The following is a 14,074-nucleotide window of genomic DNA, read 5'->3' as shown; positions in this document are numbered from 1 at the left end:
TTTAATATTTTTATTTTCTATATTCTTTGTTTACATTCCAAATGATTTCCCCTTTCCCGGATCCCCCCCCCCCATATATCCCCTAAATCTTCTTCTTCTCCATCCCTTCTCCAATCACCTCCCTCCTTTTTCTCTGTCCTTATATTCCCTTCCAATGCTAGATCAATCCTTTCCAGGATCAGGACCCTCTCCATACTTCTTCATGGGAGTCATTTGTTATGCAATTTGTGCCTTGGGTATTCAGGGCTTCTGGGCTAATTAATATCCACTTATCAGAGATTGCATTCCATGTGTTTTCTTTTGTGATTGGGTTACCCTGGAGTTCTTAATACCTAATTCTTCCATCTAACAGCAAAGGGCATGCAAATACCAAGATCTAACAAACTTGCGGTAGACGACACACACACACTTTCTCTTTGCTCCTCCCTTTCTTTTCTTGTCCATGAGGACTTCTTTCCCCTTCCACCCCCCCCCCCCCAGACAGGGTTTCTCTGTGTAGCCCTGGCTGTCCTGGAACTCACTCTGTAGACCAGGCTGGCCTCGAACTCAGAAATCCGCCTGCCTCTGCCTCCCAGAGTGCTGGGAGCTGGGATTACAGGCGTGCGCCACCACCGCCTGGCGCTCCTCCCTTTCTTACCAGGCATTTTGTCTCTGCTTTCTCTAATACAAGTATGATCTCTCTGTCCTTCTCTTCTCTCCCTCCCTCCCTACCCAACTCGGATTTCTTTTGTATTCATTGGTTGGTCTCATGTAGCTCAAGCTAGCCTCAAACTATATAGCTAAGGATGATTTGAACTTCTGTTCTCCTGCCTCCAGCACCCCATGCTGAGATTATAGTTATGCACCCCATGCCTCATTAATTCAGTGCTGGGGTATGAACCCAGACTTCTTATATATTATGTGAGTGCTCTACAAACTGCTGTATTCCCAGTCCCCCACCCCACACACACACTTTCCCCACAATCTCATATGCTCCGTAGCCCCTTTATTGTAGCCCCTTTTCTCTTGTCTCTTCCTGAGGAGCTGCCTGTGGGCAGCTGCTCTCAGGTGCCTGTGCTGGGACTCAGCCTTGCACAGCAAAGGAAGGTCCCGTAGAAGCCAGCGTAGACCTGCTGTGCTTGCCCAGGGATTTGTCACTGGTTTTAATAGCAAGCTATCAAAACATTCCAGCTTGCTTTATCTGGTGAAGCACATTCAGAGGCAGTCAGAGCTGTGGTCCCATTTATCTTTTCAGGGAGCTTCTGCCCCCACCTCAAACCCAACGTAGTCATTTTCTCTGCAATCAAAGGGATTTTTTTTTTTTTAATTCAAGTCTGATGGTGTCGCCATCCTAAAAAGACCCTTGCTTGCAGTGGCACGTGTTCTCTGGCTTGAGATCCCATCATTCCCACGCTAGCCATCCTCCCATCTTTATGCTCACTGTACGGCAGCCATTAGTCACACGTGGCTCTTAACAACTTAGACTGTGGTTATCATGACATGGGAGATGATTTTTATTTCATTTTAATTAATTAGCATTTAAAAACAGCTGCAAATGGCTGGTGTGCGAGGAAAAGAAAGATTTTTTTTTTCTTTGATTTTCATTTGTGAGTGTTTGCTGTGGTCAGTGTGAGGCAGAAGTCACTTAGTGGCTGGGATAACAGCACTGGCTGGCTCCTTCTGCTCTGCTCCAGTGAGCGGTCACATCACTATCGTGATCTTTATCGAGTTATAATTTATATGTAATTAAACTCACCAGTTAAATCTAAACATGCCCATAACTGCTTCATTTTGCATTTGACTTTTTAAAAATTCTTTGAAGATAGGAGACCTTTAATCCCAGCACTCAGGAGGCAAAGGCAGGCAGATCTCTGTAAGAGGCCAACCTGATCTACATAGTGAGTTGTACAGCAATAGAGCTACATAGTGAGTCAGTCTCTCTCTCTTTCTCTCTCCCCTTCTCTCTGCTTCCTCCATCCTTCTCTCTCTCTCATATATATATATATGAGATATATATTATATATATATATAACATATATAATGTATTTAAATATAATATATTTAAATTTTGTATTGTGTTTTAACACACAGTTCAACAAACAGGCCAGTGTTGCTTTGTGCTTTAGTACCTAATATTGACCCAAATTTGAAAATATTTTGAAAATTCCCAAACCCTACAGAAAGGTTGGCATACTGAGGGGCTGTGTGTCTAGAGGTGCACACCTTTAACCCCAGCACTCAGCAGGCAGAAGCAGGTGGATCCCTATGTGTTGGGGAGAGGAAGGCATGTGTCTGGTTCCTCCTCCTGTCAGGTAGGTCACAGGGAGCAAATCGTAGGATTAGGCTTGGCAGCAAGGCCCTTCTCCTTCCGAGCCATCTCAGCGGCTGAGTTTGACTTGTGACAGATTGTTACTGCTGCCTTGTTTCCAGAGTGTCGGCTCTCTTGTTCTCATTTTGCCCTGTGGTTTAATCACACAGATCGGGTATTCCACAGGGTTCTTTTCTAGTCTCATGTACTGGCCCTCATTCATTTTGTCTCGAATTGTCTGATAGGTTTTACTACAGACCCTTCAAACTTAGGCCAAGCTGAAGAACACCTGAGAATTGTGCGGCAAGTCTGGCAGGAACAACATGAACTAGCATGTTGTAGCCTGGATGGAGTGGCCCTGTTAGATCTGGAGCACCTTGCCCGTTGATATTGGCTGGAGAGGGTTACCAGGAAATAGAGCATGCTACCTCCAGAGCTTCTTGTCCCTGGATTGTGTCCCCATGGAAGAGGGTACCTCTTAGGTTCTCGCCATGATCACAGTGCATCTCTGGGGACACCTAAATTCACCCAAGGCACTGAGGACTCAACATATTTGGAGTCAAAGTCAGTTTAAACAAAGTAGTCAAACCAGTCAGTGTTAGTCTGTGCTACCTTAAAGCCTAGAATTGACCCACGTTTGAAAATATAGAGTCTCCCAAGTCCTACAGAGGTGTTGACATGCCGAGTGAGCTGTGTCCAGCCTCAGACTAGGTTTCAGCTAACAACTATCTGCAAACTGCATCCTGCAAGTAACAACCTTATTTTGTAAATAAAGTTTTATTGCCATACAGCCATGCCCATTTGACTACATGCTGTCTATGGCTGCTTCCTCTAAAGTGGCAAGTTAGGGAGCAGTTATAGCAAAATCCCCTGGGCTCCAAGGACTCAAATACTCACTGTTTGGCCTTTGGAGAAAAGCAGACATTTTAACTTAATGAATGTAGAATAAGGATGCTAACTGATAAGCTGCATTTCTAAAGATAAACTGCTCTTATTAAACTCTAGAATATCATAGCCAAGAAATAGTACTTTGGAAATCAGTCCATTGTGGCTCATCATTGAGTTCAACACAGGAGATAATGACCTCACAATACAGCAGGTTATGGAGGCCTTCACATCTATTTTGTTTATAGTATCTTCTGATTATTGCAGGGGGAATAAAAACCAAAGGTGCACAAGTTGAATCTCTTACAGCTTCTTCAGGGCACCTGTGGGCTGAGTAATGGGGAGATGAGCATGGCTGAGTGTCTCCACTCGCTCGGATAAGAGTGCAGTAGGTGCTGGGATCCGAGCATCCTTATCGTCGGGAGGACTGCTTCCACTGAGGCAGAGAGTTTCTGTGAATAATTGTCCACCGGTGTATTAGAAGTCACTTGATGCTTCTAGCCCTCGTTGGAGGTCAGTCCTCTACATGTGTAGCACTTTGAATAGAAATTAAGGAGTTGAAAGGCATCACCATCTTAAATTCTGTCGCAATATCACCATCTAATCTAAAAATCTGAAACTTTCCATCCATTTAATATTCTAACTTTTTTCTGCACAGTATTCATCATTATTGTTTGATTATATTATAAAATGAGCACTGTTGGGCTGGTGAGATGGCTCAGTGAGTAAAGGTGCTTGCTGCCAAGCTTGAGTTCCATCCTCAGAACCCATGTGGTTGAAGGAGAGAACCAGCGCCACAGAGTTGACCTCTGACCTCCACACTCGCTATGGCACACTTGTGCCTACACATGTGTGCGCACGCACAAGATAGACAAATTTTGAACATGATTTTTACTCTTCATCTCCTCCACTAGAATAGAAGCTGGTTTGGTTGCTGTCATAATTAATTAGATCTAAAGAAGTAATTGTGATGGAATATGTTGGCACATGCTTGTAATCCCAGCATTTGGGATGATTAAGGGTTCAGCATCACCATGGCATGATGGTGCACACCTTTAATGCTAGCATTGGGAATCAGATGCAGGCTGATCTCTGAGTTCGAGGCCAGCCTGGTCTACACAGTAAATTCCAGGATAGTCATAGTTATGCAGTGAAACCCTGTCTGAGGGAGTGCAGGGGAGCTCAGCACCAGCCTCAGCCATATATCAAGTTTGAGACCAGCCTGAGATGTATGAGACCATGTCTCAGAAGCTCAGCAGCAGGGCCATTGAGGTGGCTCCGCAGCAAAGGCTCAGGCCATCAGGCCTGATGTCCAGTTCCATCTCTGGGACCCACATGGTGGAAGGAGTACCAACCCAGGCAGGTTGTCCTTTGACCTTACACACATGCCATGACACGTGCTCCCACACACATCTGCACACACGGTACTAGGTACTTTGCTGTTATGTTACTGTAATAAAATACCATAGCCAAGGCAACTTATTGCATAAGAATACTTTGGGCTTTGTTTTTTGATATTGTTTTTGTTTGTTCATTGTTTTGGCTTATATTTCCAGAAGGTTAGGAACCCATCGTGATAGGGAGACAGAGCAGCTAGCAGCAGGCATGGTGGCAGGAGAAGTTGAGAACACCTGCTTTCAAATGCAGGCAGGGAACATAGACAAGAAAATGGAAGTGGTGGGAGGTGTTTAATACTGAAGCCTGTTCCTGGTGGATACTTTCTCCAGCTGCACCACCTAAACTTCACCAAACTTCACCACCAACTGGGGTCCAGGTATTCAAATATCTGAGACCACAGGGGACATTTTCAGTCCTTTTAAAAAGGAGAAATTCAGACCCAAGAAGATAGCTCAGTGGGTGAAAGCGCTTTCTGCACAAGCACCTCTGGTAGGTAGAATGGAACATATTTGTAATCCTAAGATGCTTACTGTGCTGTCAAAGTCGGAAGAGTCCCCTGGAAGCTTATGGATCAGCTACCCACACTGCCTAGCTAGCAGCTGCCTGTAACTCTAGCTCCAGGAGGTTCAATACCCTCTTTGCCCTCCTGGCATATACAAACCCATACCTACACACATGCTTATGTATAATTGAAAATAAAAATAAAATATAAATGCTAGAAATATCCAGGTGTGATGGCATACACCTGTGATCTCAGAGGCAGAGGTAGGTGGATCCCTTGAGTTCTAGACCATCCAGAGCTACATAGTAAGACCTTAATAAAATACACACACACACAAACTGAATGTGAATATGATTATAAAAAATAAAGTTGGGGCTGGAGAGATGGCTCAGCAGTTAAGAGCACTGACTGCTCTTCCAGAGGTCCTGAGTTTAAATTCCAGCAACCACATGGTTGCTCACAATCATCTGTAATGGGATCTGATGCCCTCTTCTGGTGTGTCTGAAGAAAACAACAGTGTACTCATACATAAAATAAATCTTTAAAAAAAGAAATAATAAAGTTGGGAAAGGAAAGCTGTATTTAACAAGAGTGATTAAGTGGTGAGGTTTGTTCACCATATAACTCTGCAGTTTTATCATTTCCAGAGCTAAAAGTTGTTGCTTTTGTTTTTTTTTTAAGCTCATATGCTATAGTTCTTCCATATATCTGTAAGAGAGAGAGAGCCACTGTTCTGTTTTACTGTTAGATGCAAGTTTATCAGGTTCATCCAAGTGCTGGTTCTATGAAGAACTTGGATCTCAGTAGAAGTAGTGATATTTTCCTGGCAGGTAGTGTGTGATAACACTGGAAATTCCTAAGTATAGAAAGAAACCATAAAAGCATACCATTAGGGTGTCACTCAGTAATAAATAGATTGACTGTGCTCAGTTGGTTTTGTTTTGATTTGTTTTTTTCTCCTAGAGGGCTTTTCCTCAAAAGTAATTCTGTCTTAGAGCCCACAAACTGGGCAGAACTGGTGAACAGGGTTCTCTCTTCAGGACAAGTTTCAGTCAACCAAAGAGAGTGTGTGTCAGTGGGGCAGATCTCCACGACCTAACATCATACTCCATTATGCATTGTGTTTTCCCTTTTCTTTATTATGATTTGTTTGTTTTACTTTTAAGTTTGCTGACTTTAATCCATGTTCATTTCTTCTCCTGTACTTGTGCTCTGCTTGCTGTCTTTGCCTCCATCATTCCCAGGTTACAGCATAGCCAAGACATGCGCAGTCTCTTGGCCGATGAGCATGCGCTGATAGCCTCCTATGTGGCCCGTCTGCAACACTGCACACGGTTAGTCAGTAGAGCCGCAGCAGCAGGAGCGCAGCCAAGGCTGCTCTGAGGGAGGGGGTGAGATCTGGTTCCTGGGCTTGCCAGCAGGAGAAGATCTGCTTGTGTGGTGTATTTGAGCAGCTGCCAGCTGTGATTGGCAGAGTTAATTGCCAAAGCATTGGCTTTCACAAGAGAAGGAGCCTGGCCAAGCCTGGCACTCTCCTCAGCAGAGAGTTAGACAGTCTCTGAAGAAAGGGACCGTCCCTGCTGGTTACACCAGAGGAGTCCAAACACCCCTGCCTGAGAAGCCTGAACTTCCAAAGCTGGCATACGCTCTGAGAGGACATGGTTTTATGTTCTCTTCTTCTGCAGTTGTCACTGAGGCAAATGTACATATGAAAAGGACTGTTTGAGTCCAGAGAGATGGCTGAGCAAGGAATGTCTCTTGGCGATAGGCGGGAAACCCGGGTGGTAGAAGGAAAGAGCTAGTTCCTGAAAGTTGCCCACCATCCTCCACTGGCACGGCATTGTAGCCTCCAACACACATGTGTGCACACATACCACACACATCAAAGCACACAAGAGGAAAGGACTGTTTCAGCTGTTGCATTTCATACTGTTTCCAGTAGTTTTACCAGTACAAGTAAGCAACAGCATTATTTAGGGGTATGTCCCTCTTCCTAAAGTCTTGGGGGAACAGTCAGGGTCCTACAGGCTCCTGGGTGGGTTTGATGGGCTTCTTTGTGTGGAAAGGAGAAAGGAACTGATCATTGCAAACTCTGTCAGTGAGTCTCCCTGTGCAACAGATGGTATCTGTGTGCTTGTCCCAGCCTCTTGATCTCTGAGAACAGAAGTGTTTATCTCAGGCAGGGTAAGTAATGTTCTGTCTGCAAAGGCGGTTGGTTGCCCAGGGTCCTAGAAAGCTTCCGATGTAAGCCAGCAGCAGAGCACTGCAGAGGTCGCTGCCTCACACTCAAGCCATGAGTTTAAAGGTAGGTTTAGTGAGGAAGGACTGGTGACCATGGTTCAGAGCCTCTGCCGTCTACAGTCTAAGGACACAAGCTCCAGACTGCCTTGAGAGAATCAGAGATTTCTTGGCTGATTCTAAAACTGTAAGTCAACTGGGACAGATGAATAACAAACCAAAAGTTTGTTGTTGCTGTTTTATTCTGCGGCACTAAGGACTGATCTAAGGGTTTCAAACATGCTAGGCAACTGCATTGCCACTGAGCAATATCCCTAGCCCTCGTTTTACTTCTCATTTTGAAACCAATTACCCAAGCTGTCCTTGGACTCATCTTCTGACCCAGGCATACCTTGAACCTACGATCCTCTTGACTTAGCATCTCACATTTTGATCAACTTATCATCACTCCTGTTTCCTGTAAAGCCTCTTAGTGGGTATGGTGGTCCATGTCTATAATCCCAGTACTCAGGAGGCAGAGGCAAAGAGGATTTCTGTGACTTCAAGGTTAGGTTGGGCTGCAGTTTGAGAGCCTGACTCAAAAACAACAACAACAACAACAACAAAACAACAAGCCAGCTATATTTCTGGAACTGGTCTTTTATTGGGTACCATTTTATCTGGTACTTCATCTGCATGAATCCTTACATGTTTATAATAATGGGGGAGGTAGCACACAGTGGCCCTCACAATCCCTGTTCTGGAGACTAAGGCAGGAGAATTGCAAGTTCAGTCTGGGCAATACAGAAATAGTTCTTCTCAATAATAATAATAATAACAATAATAATAGCAATAATAATAATAATAGATTAGTTCACTCCAAACTGTGCACATGTGTGAATGAGCATTTTAAGAGAAGAGAAAGGGGGTGTTAAATGGGAGTATCTAATATTACAAACTCTTTCTATCTTGAGAGTTTTGCTTGGCCAACCCTGGCCGGGATTCCCCATTTTCTTCAGCCAGTGTTAAGTATATTTTTCTTAGCTCTCTGTTTTTCATGATCCCATAATTATTTAAGTCCCTAGCACTATAAAGTGCTAGGCTTTTTGTAGGATGTCTTTTTTTTAGCCCTTCTTTCAAAAAGACACTGCCCCTTTGCTGATTCGGGTACATAGAGGTGGTATGTGCAGCCTCAGTATGTCCTTCAATCCTCTTGTCTCAGAAGACTGTTGCTCTGTGACTCAGGCCTCAGCGTGTTATTCTTAGCATTCTTAGTTACAAGCCTTTCTCCTTGAGGATCAGACAAGAATTAGAGATGTCTGATAGACACCTGTTGAATTTTATCTCCTTGGCAGTGTCCTGGACAGTCCTAGCCGACTGGATGAAGAACACCGGCTTATAGCCCGCTATGCTGCCCGGCTAGCTGCAGAGGCAGGAAACATGGTAAGTGAACCAAGGATCTCAGGAGAGTATCAGAAAGTAGCAGTATTTGAATATGTATATTACATAGAATAGTAATTGTGACCCTCAGGAGAGGGGGTTGCTGGGGAATAGAAAGAAGGTAGGGGTAAGTGCAGAGAGGAGAATGAAGGAGTCTTTAATTTTATCTGCAATGTCCTTTTTGAAACACAAAGCAAGAAGAGAAAAATCAAACAACTCAGTTCTTTAAAAATACCAATACATTTCGTGTAAACTCCTAATAATCTGTAGATCAAGGAAAAAGGAGAGACAGTACAAATCACCACTATCAGGAATGAGAAGGGACATCACTACAGGTATTACAGAAATTGAAAGTATGAGATGAAATATTAGCTTCAATAAAATTAATAACCCAGCCAGGTGTATTAATGAATGCCTTTAATGCCAGCACTCAGAAAGCAGAGGTGGGTAGATCTCTGTGAGGCTGAAACCAGCCTGGTCTACAGAGGAGATTCGAGGGCTATCAGGGCTACACAATACAACCCTGTCTCAAATAACAAAAGGCAAAAAGGTTAACCCAGATGCAATATGCATATTTCCTGAAAGACACCAAAAAAATTTGACATATAAGTTAGCAAAAAAAGAAAAAATGAGTTAAATGGTTGTTATAGAGATTGAATTCATAATTAGTTTCCCACAAAGAAAACTCCATATCCTGATGGCTTTACTGTTGAACCTGTCATGTTTACAGGAGGTAAAAAAAAAATATGTGAAAAGGTTAGTACTCTATGATCAATTTAATTTATCTAAGAAATTCAGATTTATGTACTATAATAAATGAATCAGTATAATTAACAGTTTAAAGATGTTTGTAAGATCATATTAGTAGATGCACAAGAAACATTTGTCAGAGTACAGTGCCATTTGTGAAAAACTCCCTACATATTCCAGGAATAAAGACAGGACAGACTTCCTCTCCCTGAACAATACGTCACAGAAACTGCTGGATAGTGTGGTCGTAATCCCGGCATCCTCCCTATTCGTCCTCCAGGTCTAATCTATCTCCATTTACAGTCACACTAGGAGACCTAGCCAGCAACACAAATAGCATAGCCCTGGATTCAGTCTCCAGTGCCACCGACCAGAAGACTGATAATAAAAATGAAGGGCACGCCTGTAATCCCAGCACTTGGGAGGCAGGCAGATTTCTGAGTTCAAGGCCAGCCTGGTCTACAGAGTGAGTTCCAGGACAGCCAGGGCTATACAGAGAAACCCTGTCTTGAAAAAAAAATCAAAAATCTAAAAAAAAAAATAAAAGAAGGGCATTTAAGACTCGACGCTATAAAACCTTGCTAAGAGAAATGACAGAGATCCTGTGTAAATGGAGAGGTGTGTCACCGTGCCATTGACTGAAAGACATGGTATTTACATAAGGATGGCTCTTCAGACTGACTTAGTGCTGGTCAGAGGTCCAACAGATCCTTGGTTTGGGCTTGGGGTTTTGGATTGGGGTTGGGTTTAGAAATGTAACTGAACAATCCTAGCTGGCCTCTAGCTTGCTGTGTAGGCTAGTCCAGCCTAGCACTTTGAGGGCTCCTCCTGCCTCTGCCTCCCCAGTGCCAGGATTATAGCACATGCTACTGTGTCATGCTCAACGGGCTTCTGTTTATTGTTAAACTGTCAAACTCATTTTAAAGATATGTCTAGAAAACTAAAGGACCCAAAGTAATATAACAGTCTTGAAAAAGAACAGAGTTGGCAAATGCTACACTAGGTAAAACCAAGGCCTACTATAAAGCAGTAGTAATTAAAGTGAGGTTTAGACAGGTATGATAGCACACCCCCTTAATCTTGGCACTTGGGAGGCAGAGGCAGGTGGATCTCCATGAGTTCCAGGGGCCACCTTGGTCTACAGAGCAAGTTCACTGTCTCAAAAAACCAGACAAACAATCAAGCAGAATGAGGTTTAGTTACGAGATTGACCGATAAACCAAGGGAACAGGATAGAGTATCCATAAAATAGACTCCCAACAGCAGCACCAAAGCAATTCTGTCAGTTTTTATTTTGTGTATATGGGTAGCTTTCCTACATATACATCTGTGTACTATTTGCTGCTCTGGAGGTGGTGGGACCTGGGAGAACTACACGAGGAGCACTAAAGTTTATGCAATGGGCAGTTGTCTCAGGTCATCAGACAGTTTACACTACACTCTGAGGGTCAAGAGGAGTCACATGAGTAAAGTGTGTGATCACAAGGCAGGCCGAATGTGACAGGCAAGCTGCCCAGACACGTGGCAGAGACATGTTTTTCCATAGAGGCATATAAACAGTTGTAATAAATAATCTGAAGTAAACTCACTCCTACCTACTACACTTGGGAAGGGGTACGAAGTATAATCAGAGGTCAGTTTTGTTTCTGAAGAAACTGAGTTCTTAAGACTCTTACCTTGCTTGGTTGAAGTTTTCACAAGCACTCAGAATTGTCTTCACACAATTTCATTTGGACCATGTTCTGACAGTGGGAGAAGGCCAGAAGAAAGATCAGATCCTCTGGAACTAGAGTTACAGGTGATTGTTAGCCACCATGTAGGTGTTGGGCACTAGACCTGGGTCCTTTTGAAGAGCAGACAATGCTCTTAACTGCTGAGGCCTCTCTGCAGTCCCCAGATTTCTCTTTTGTAAGTTACTGATACTAAAAACTCAGAGTGTGTGGGGGTTGGGGAGGCTGGAGAGATTGCTCAGCAGTCTTGCTGCTCTTGCAGAGGATTGGAATTCAGCTCCCACATCTTGAAGCTCACAACAGCCTGTACCTCCAGCTCCTGGGGATCCAGGGTCCATTCTGGCCTCCACAGGTACCTGTGTGCATGTGCACAAATCTGTACACAGAAACACATGCACACACAATCAAAAATAAAATAATATCAGACACAGATAAAAATAAAACTTGTGATCTAGAAAATATGTGTAAGAAAAATTTCCAAAACTCGAGACAGCGTGGCTTCTGCTGGACCCCTGCACCCCTGCTGCAGGTCCAAGGTCAGCCTGAGCTGTGTGATAAATTTCAGGCCATCCCCGGGATGTCTGGCACAAGGCAGAAGTCCCTAAAGAGAAGAATCTGAAGTTCAGGATCAGCTTCACCTGCACTGGAAATTTGAAGTTGGTCTGGGCTACATGTGGCCCCAGCTCAAATGAGGAAAAGAAAAATCTCCAAAACACAACATAGACTTGGAAAATCTGAACTGATACATTCAGAGATAGAGTGTAGAGAACAGACAGTCATCTAATTAGAATCTAACACTTCGGAATTAGGATGAAGAACAAATGGTTACGTTTTTTCCAGAATTGATGTAAGACAAGAATCCTTGAGTCAAAATATCATAATCAGTCTCCACAAAGAGGAAAATGGCTTCCCTAAAAGCCATGGGGCACAGCTCCCTGGGAGGCTCAAGCAGAAGACCCAAAGTTCCTCAACTGTACTCAGGAGTAAGAAGGAAGGAGTCTGGGGGCATAGCTCAGCTTTACAGTGCTGTCCTACTATGTGCAGTCCCTGGCTTCCATCCCCGAACCGAGAGAGAGAGAGAGAGAGAGAGAGAGAGAGAGAGAGAGAGAGAGAGAGAGAGAGAGAACGATTGTTTACTGTGGGTTGCCAGTTTCTGCACAGCCACAATGGGTAATTTTTCATAATGGGTGGAAAAAAGCTTTACTGAAAGAGAAAGTGTGTGAGTACATCCGTTTGCCAAGTTTTTGACAAAGCTTGAGCATATTCCTTAAAGGGAAAAACAATCGAGTGTCATTACTGCACTGAAAAGAACTAGTTAAAATGTTAAGAGGAAAAGGAGGAAACTCCAAGGAGCCTGGAAAGGCCACAGTAGGATGCGTGCTGAGAGTAGTGCTAATGGCTTACACTTAGTGAGTATGCACTGGGCGGAGGTCATTATTCTAAGTGCTTTGCATATCTTAGCTAATTGATTATTCAGAACAGTCCTGTTTCCTTGGCCTGGGAGATAACCGGCCTGTGTTGCAGTCTTTAAGTGGCCCTTCTGGGGTGAGGGATGCCCTTTTTATCTCTCAAGCACTGATGATTTAACTGTTGAAGGTTAAGGTTCTGGAGGAAAGAAATGAACAAAAAGCAAAAACAAAGAATAAAATGAGAGGAAAGATGACCTGGAACCAAAACCACGGACTCTCAGACACTAACTGGGGACAGAGAACCAGTCCTTCCCCAAATCGTATCAGCTCTTGTAAGTGGAAGTGGCAGAGCTCCAAGACCAGTGCTGGAGAGGAGTGAGGCTGGACAGAAAGACCATGTCAGATTTGATAGTTGGGTCTCCTCGTGGAAGGGCACACTTGCTTGCCAAGGCTGCTGATGACAGTTCTGGATGTTCTCCCCAAAACATCAGATCATATATGCGACTCAGGTATTGCAACTCTGAAGGTTGTGGGATGAAACACCGCAGAACCAACAACAGTCTAGGGAAAATGCAGAGCAGTGCGGAAGAGCTGGTTAAATCTTACACATGCCCTCGGCCAGTCATAACTGATCGGGTAATTTTAGAAATTCAGATTCGTGAGTCAGTGAGTTGAGATGTGCTGCACTGTGGCTGAATCCTAGTTAAGTGTGCTTAATGCTCTGAGATAGCCCCATTGACCTTACACGGCCCTTTAAAATTCTGTAAACAAGAGGCAAAGCCTTTTCACCCTGGGGTCCTGGTCTCCTTGCTGTGAACCCAGATAAGGATGTTTGCGCCTGCTGGATTCCATTGCCTGATGTTGAATTGTCATGAAAGTGATGGCAGCTCAGAAAGGGTCCCTTTCATCTTAGTTTACTTTGCCAAGTATGCTATCTTCTAAATATCACGCCTCTCAGCATTCCTCTTCACTGCTCCTGCCTAACACAGAGCCCCTAATCCACTAATCTCACCAGAGACAAGTGCTTTGCATACAGTGGGGGCAGTGCTCCACCAGCTTATTTATAGGTTGCTAGATAGGCTTCGGATTGATTTTTCTCAGAGACCTTCTTCCACGGAGAGACCATTCAATCATTTGTACCGGCAGCGCACAGCAGACCAAGCAGTGCCGTAGGCTGACACTTGAGGAAAGGCACTGTGCCTTTCACAGATGGGCCAGGAGGACTCATTTGTTTTCCTAGAGTGCCTAAGTTTCTTTTTTTTTTTTTTAAAAAAAGGAAACGGAAAACCCTGCCACGTGTGCTGAATCATAACAGTATGGCAGATTCTTAGTTCTCGAGCCTTAACCAACACTGGACGTGACCTGACGTTTTCTTTTAAGGATTTCTCATGGTGTGTGTGGGGGGGGTGGGGGAGATCCTTAAAACCCTTTACAGGAAAGGTGAGCGGGAGAGGCC

At 44.0% G+C, this 14,074-nt stretch overlaps 1 protein-coding gene across 8 annotated transcripts in view; it reads left to right on the top strand.

Annotated features, from left to right (window-relative positions):
* The window catches only part of Dtnb (dystrobrevin beta), a 211,315-nt gene that overhangs the window by 153,142 nt on the left and 44,099 nt on the right, over nt 1-14,074 (top strand). For 6 of the 8 annotated variants that reach the window (XR_007978402.1, XR_007978399.1, XR_007978397.1 and 3 more), the window contains 2 exons: nt 6,317-6,406; nt 8,645-8,732. Coding sequence is in view for 1 of the 8 variants with exons in the window: in XM_052186200.1 (XP_052042160.1) it covers nt 6,317-6,406; nt 8,645-8,732 (178 nt within the window). In the remaining 7 variants the exon portion in view is untranslated. The remainder of the gene's footprint in view (nt 1-6,316; nt 6,407-8,644; nt 8,733-14,074) is intronic. The other 2 variants (XR_007978401.1, XR_007978403.1) reach the window with 1 other exon arrangement.

The sequence above is a fragment of the Apodemus sylvaticus genome, chromosome 6 (genome assembly GCF_947179515.1).
Source record: "Apodemus sylvaticus chromosome 6, mApoSyl1.1, whole genome shotgun sequence".
Lineage (NCBI taxonomy): Eukaryota > Metazoa > Chordata > Mammalia > Rodentia > Muridae > Apodemus > Apodemus sylvaticus.
This window is presented reverse-complemented; position numbering and strand designations above follow the sequence as displayed.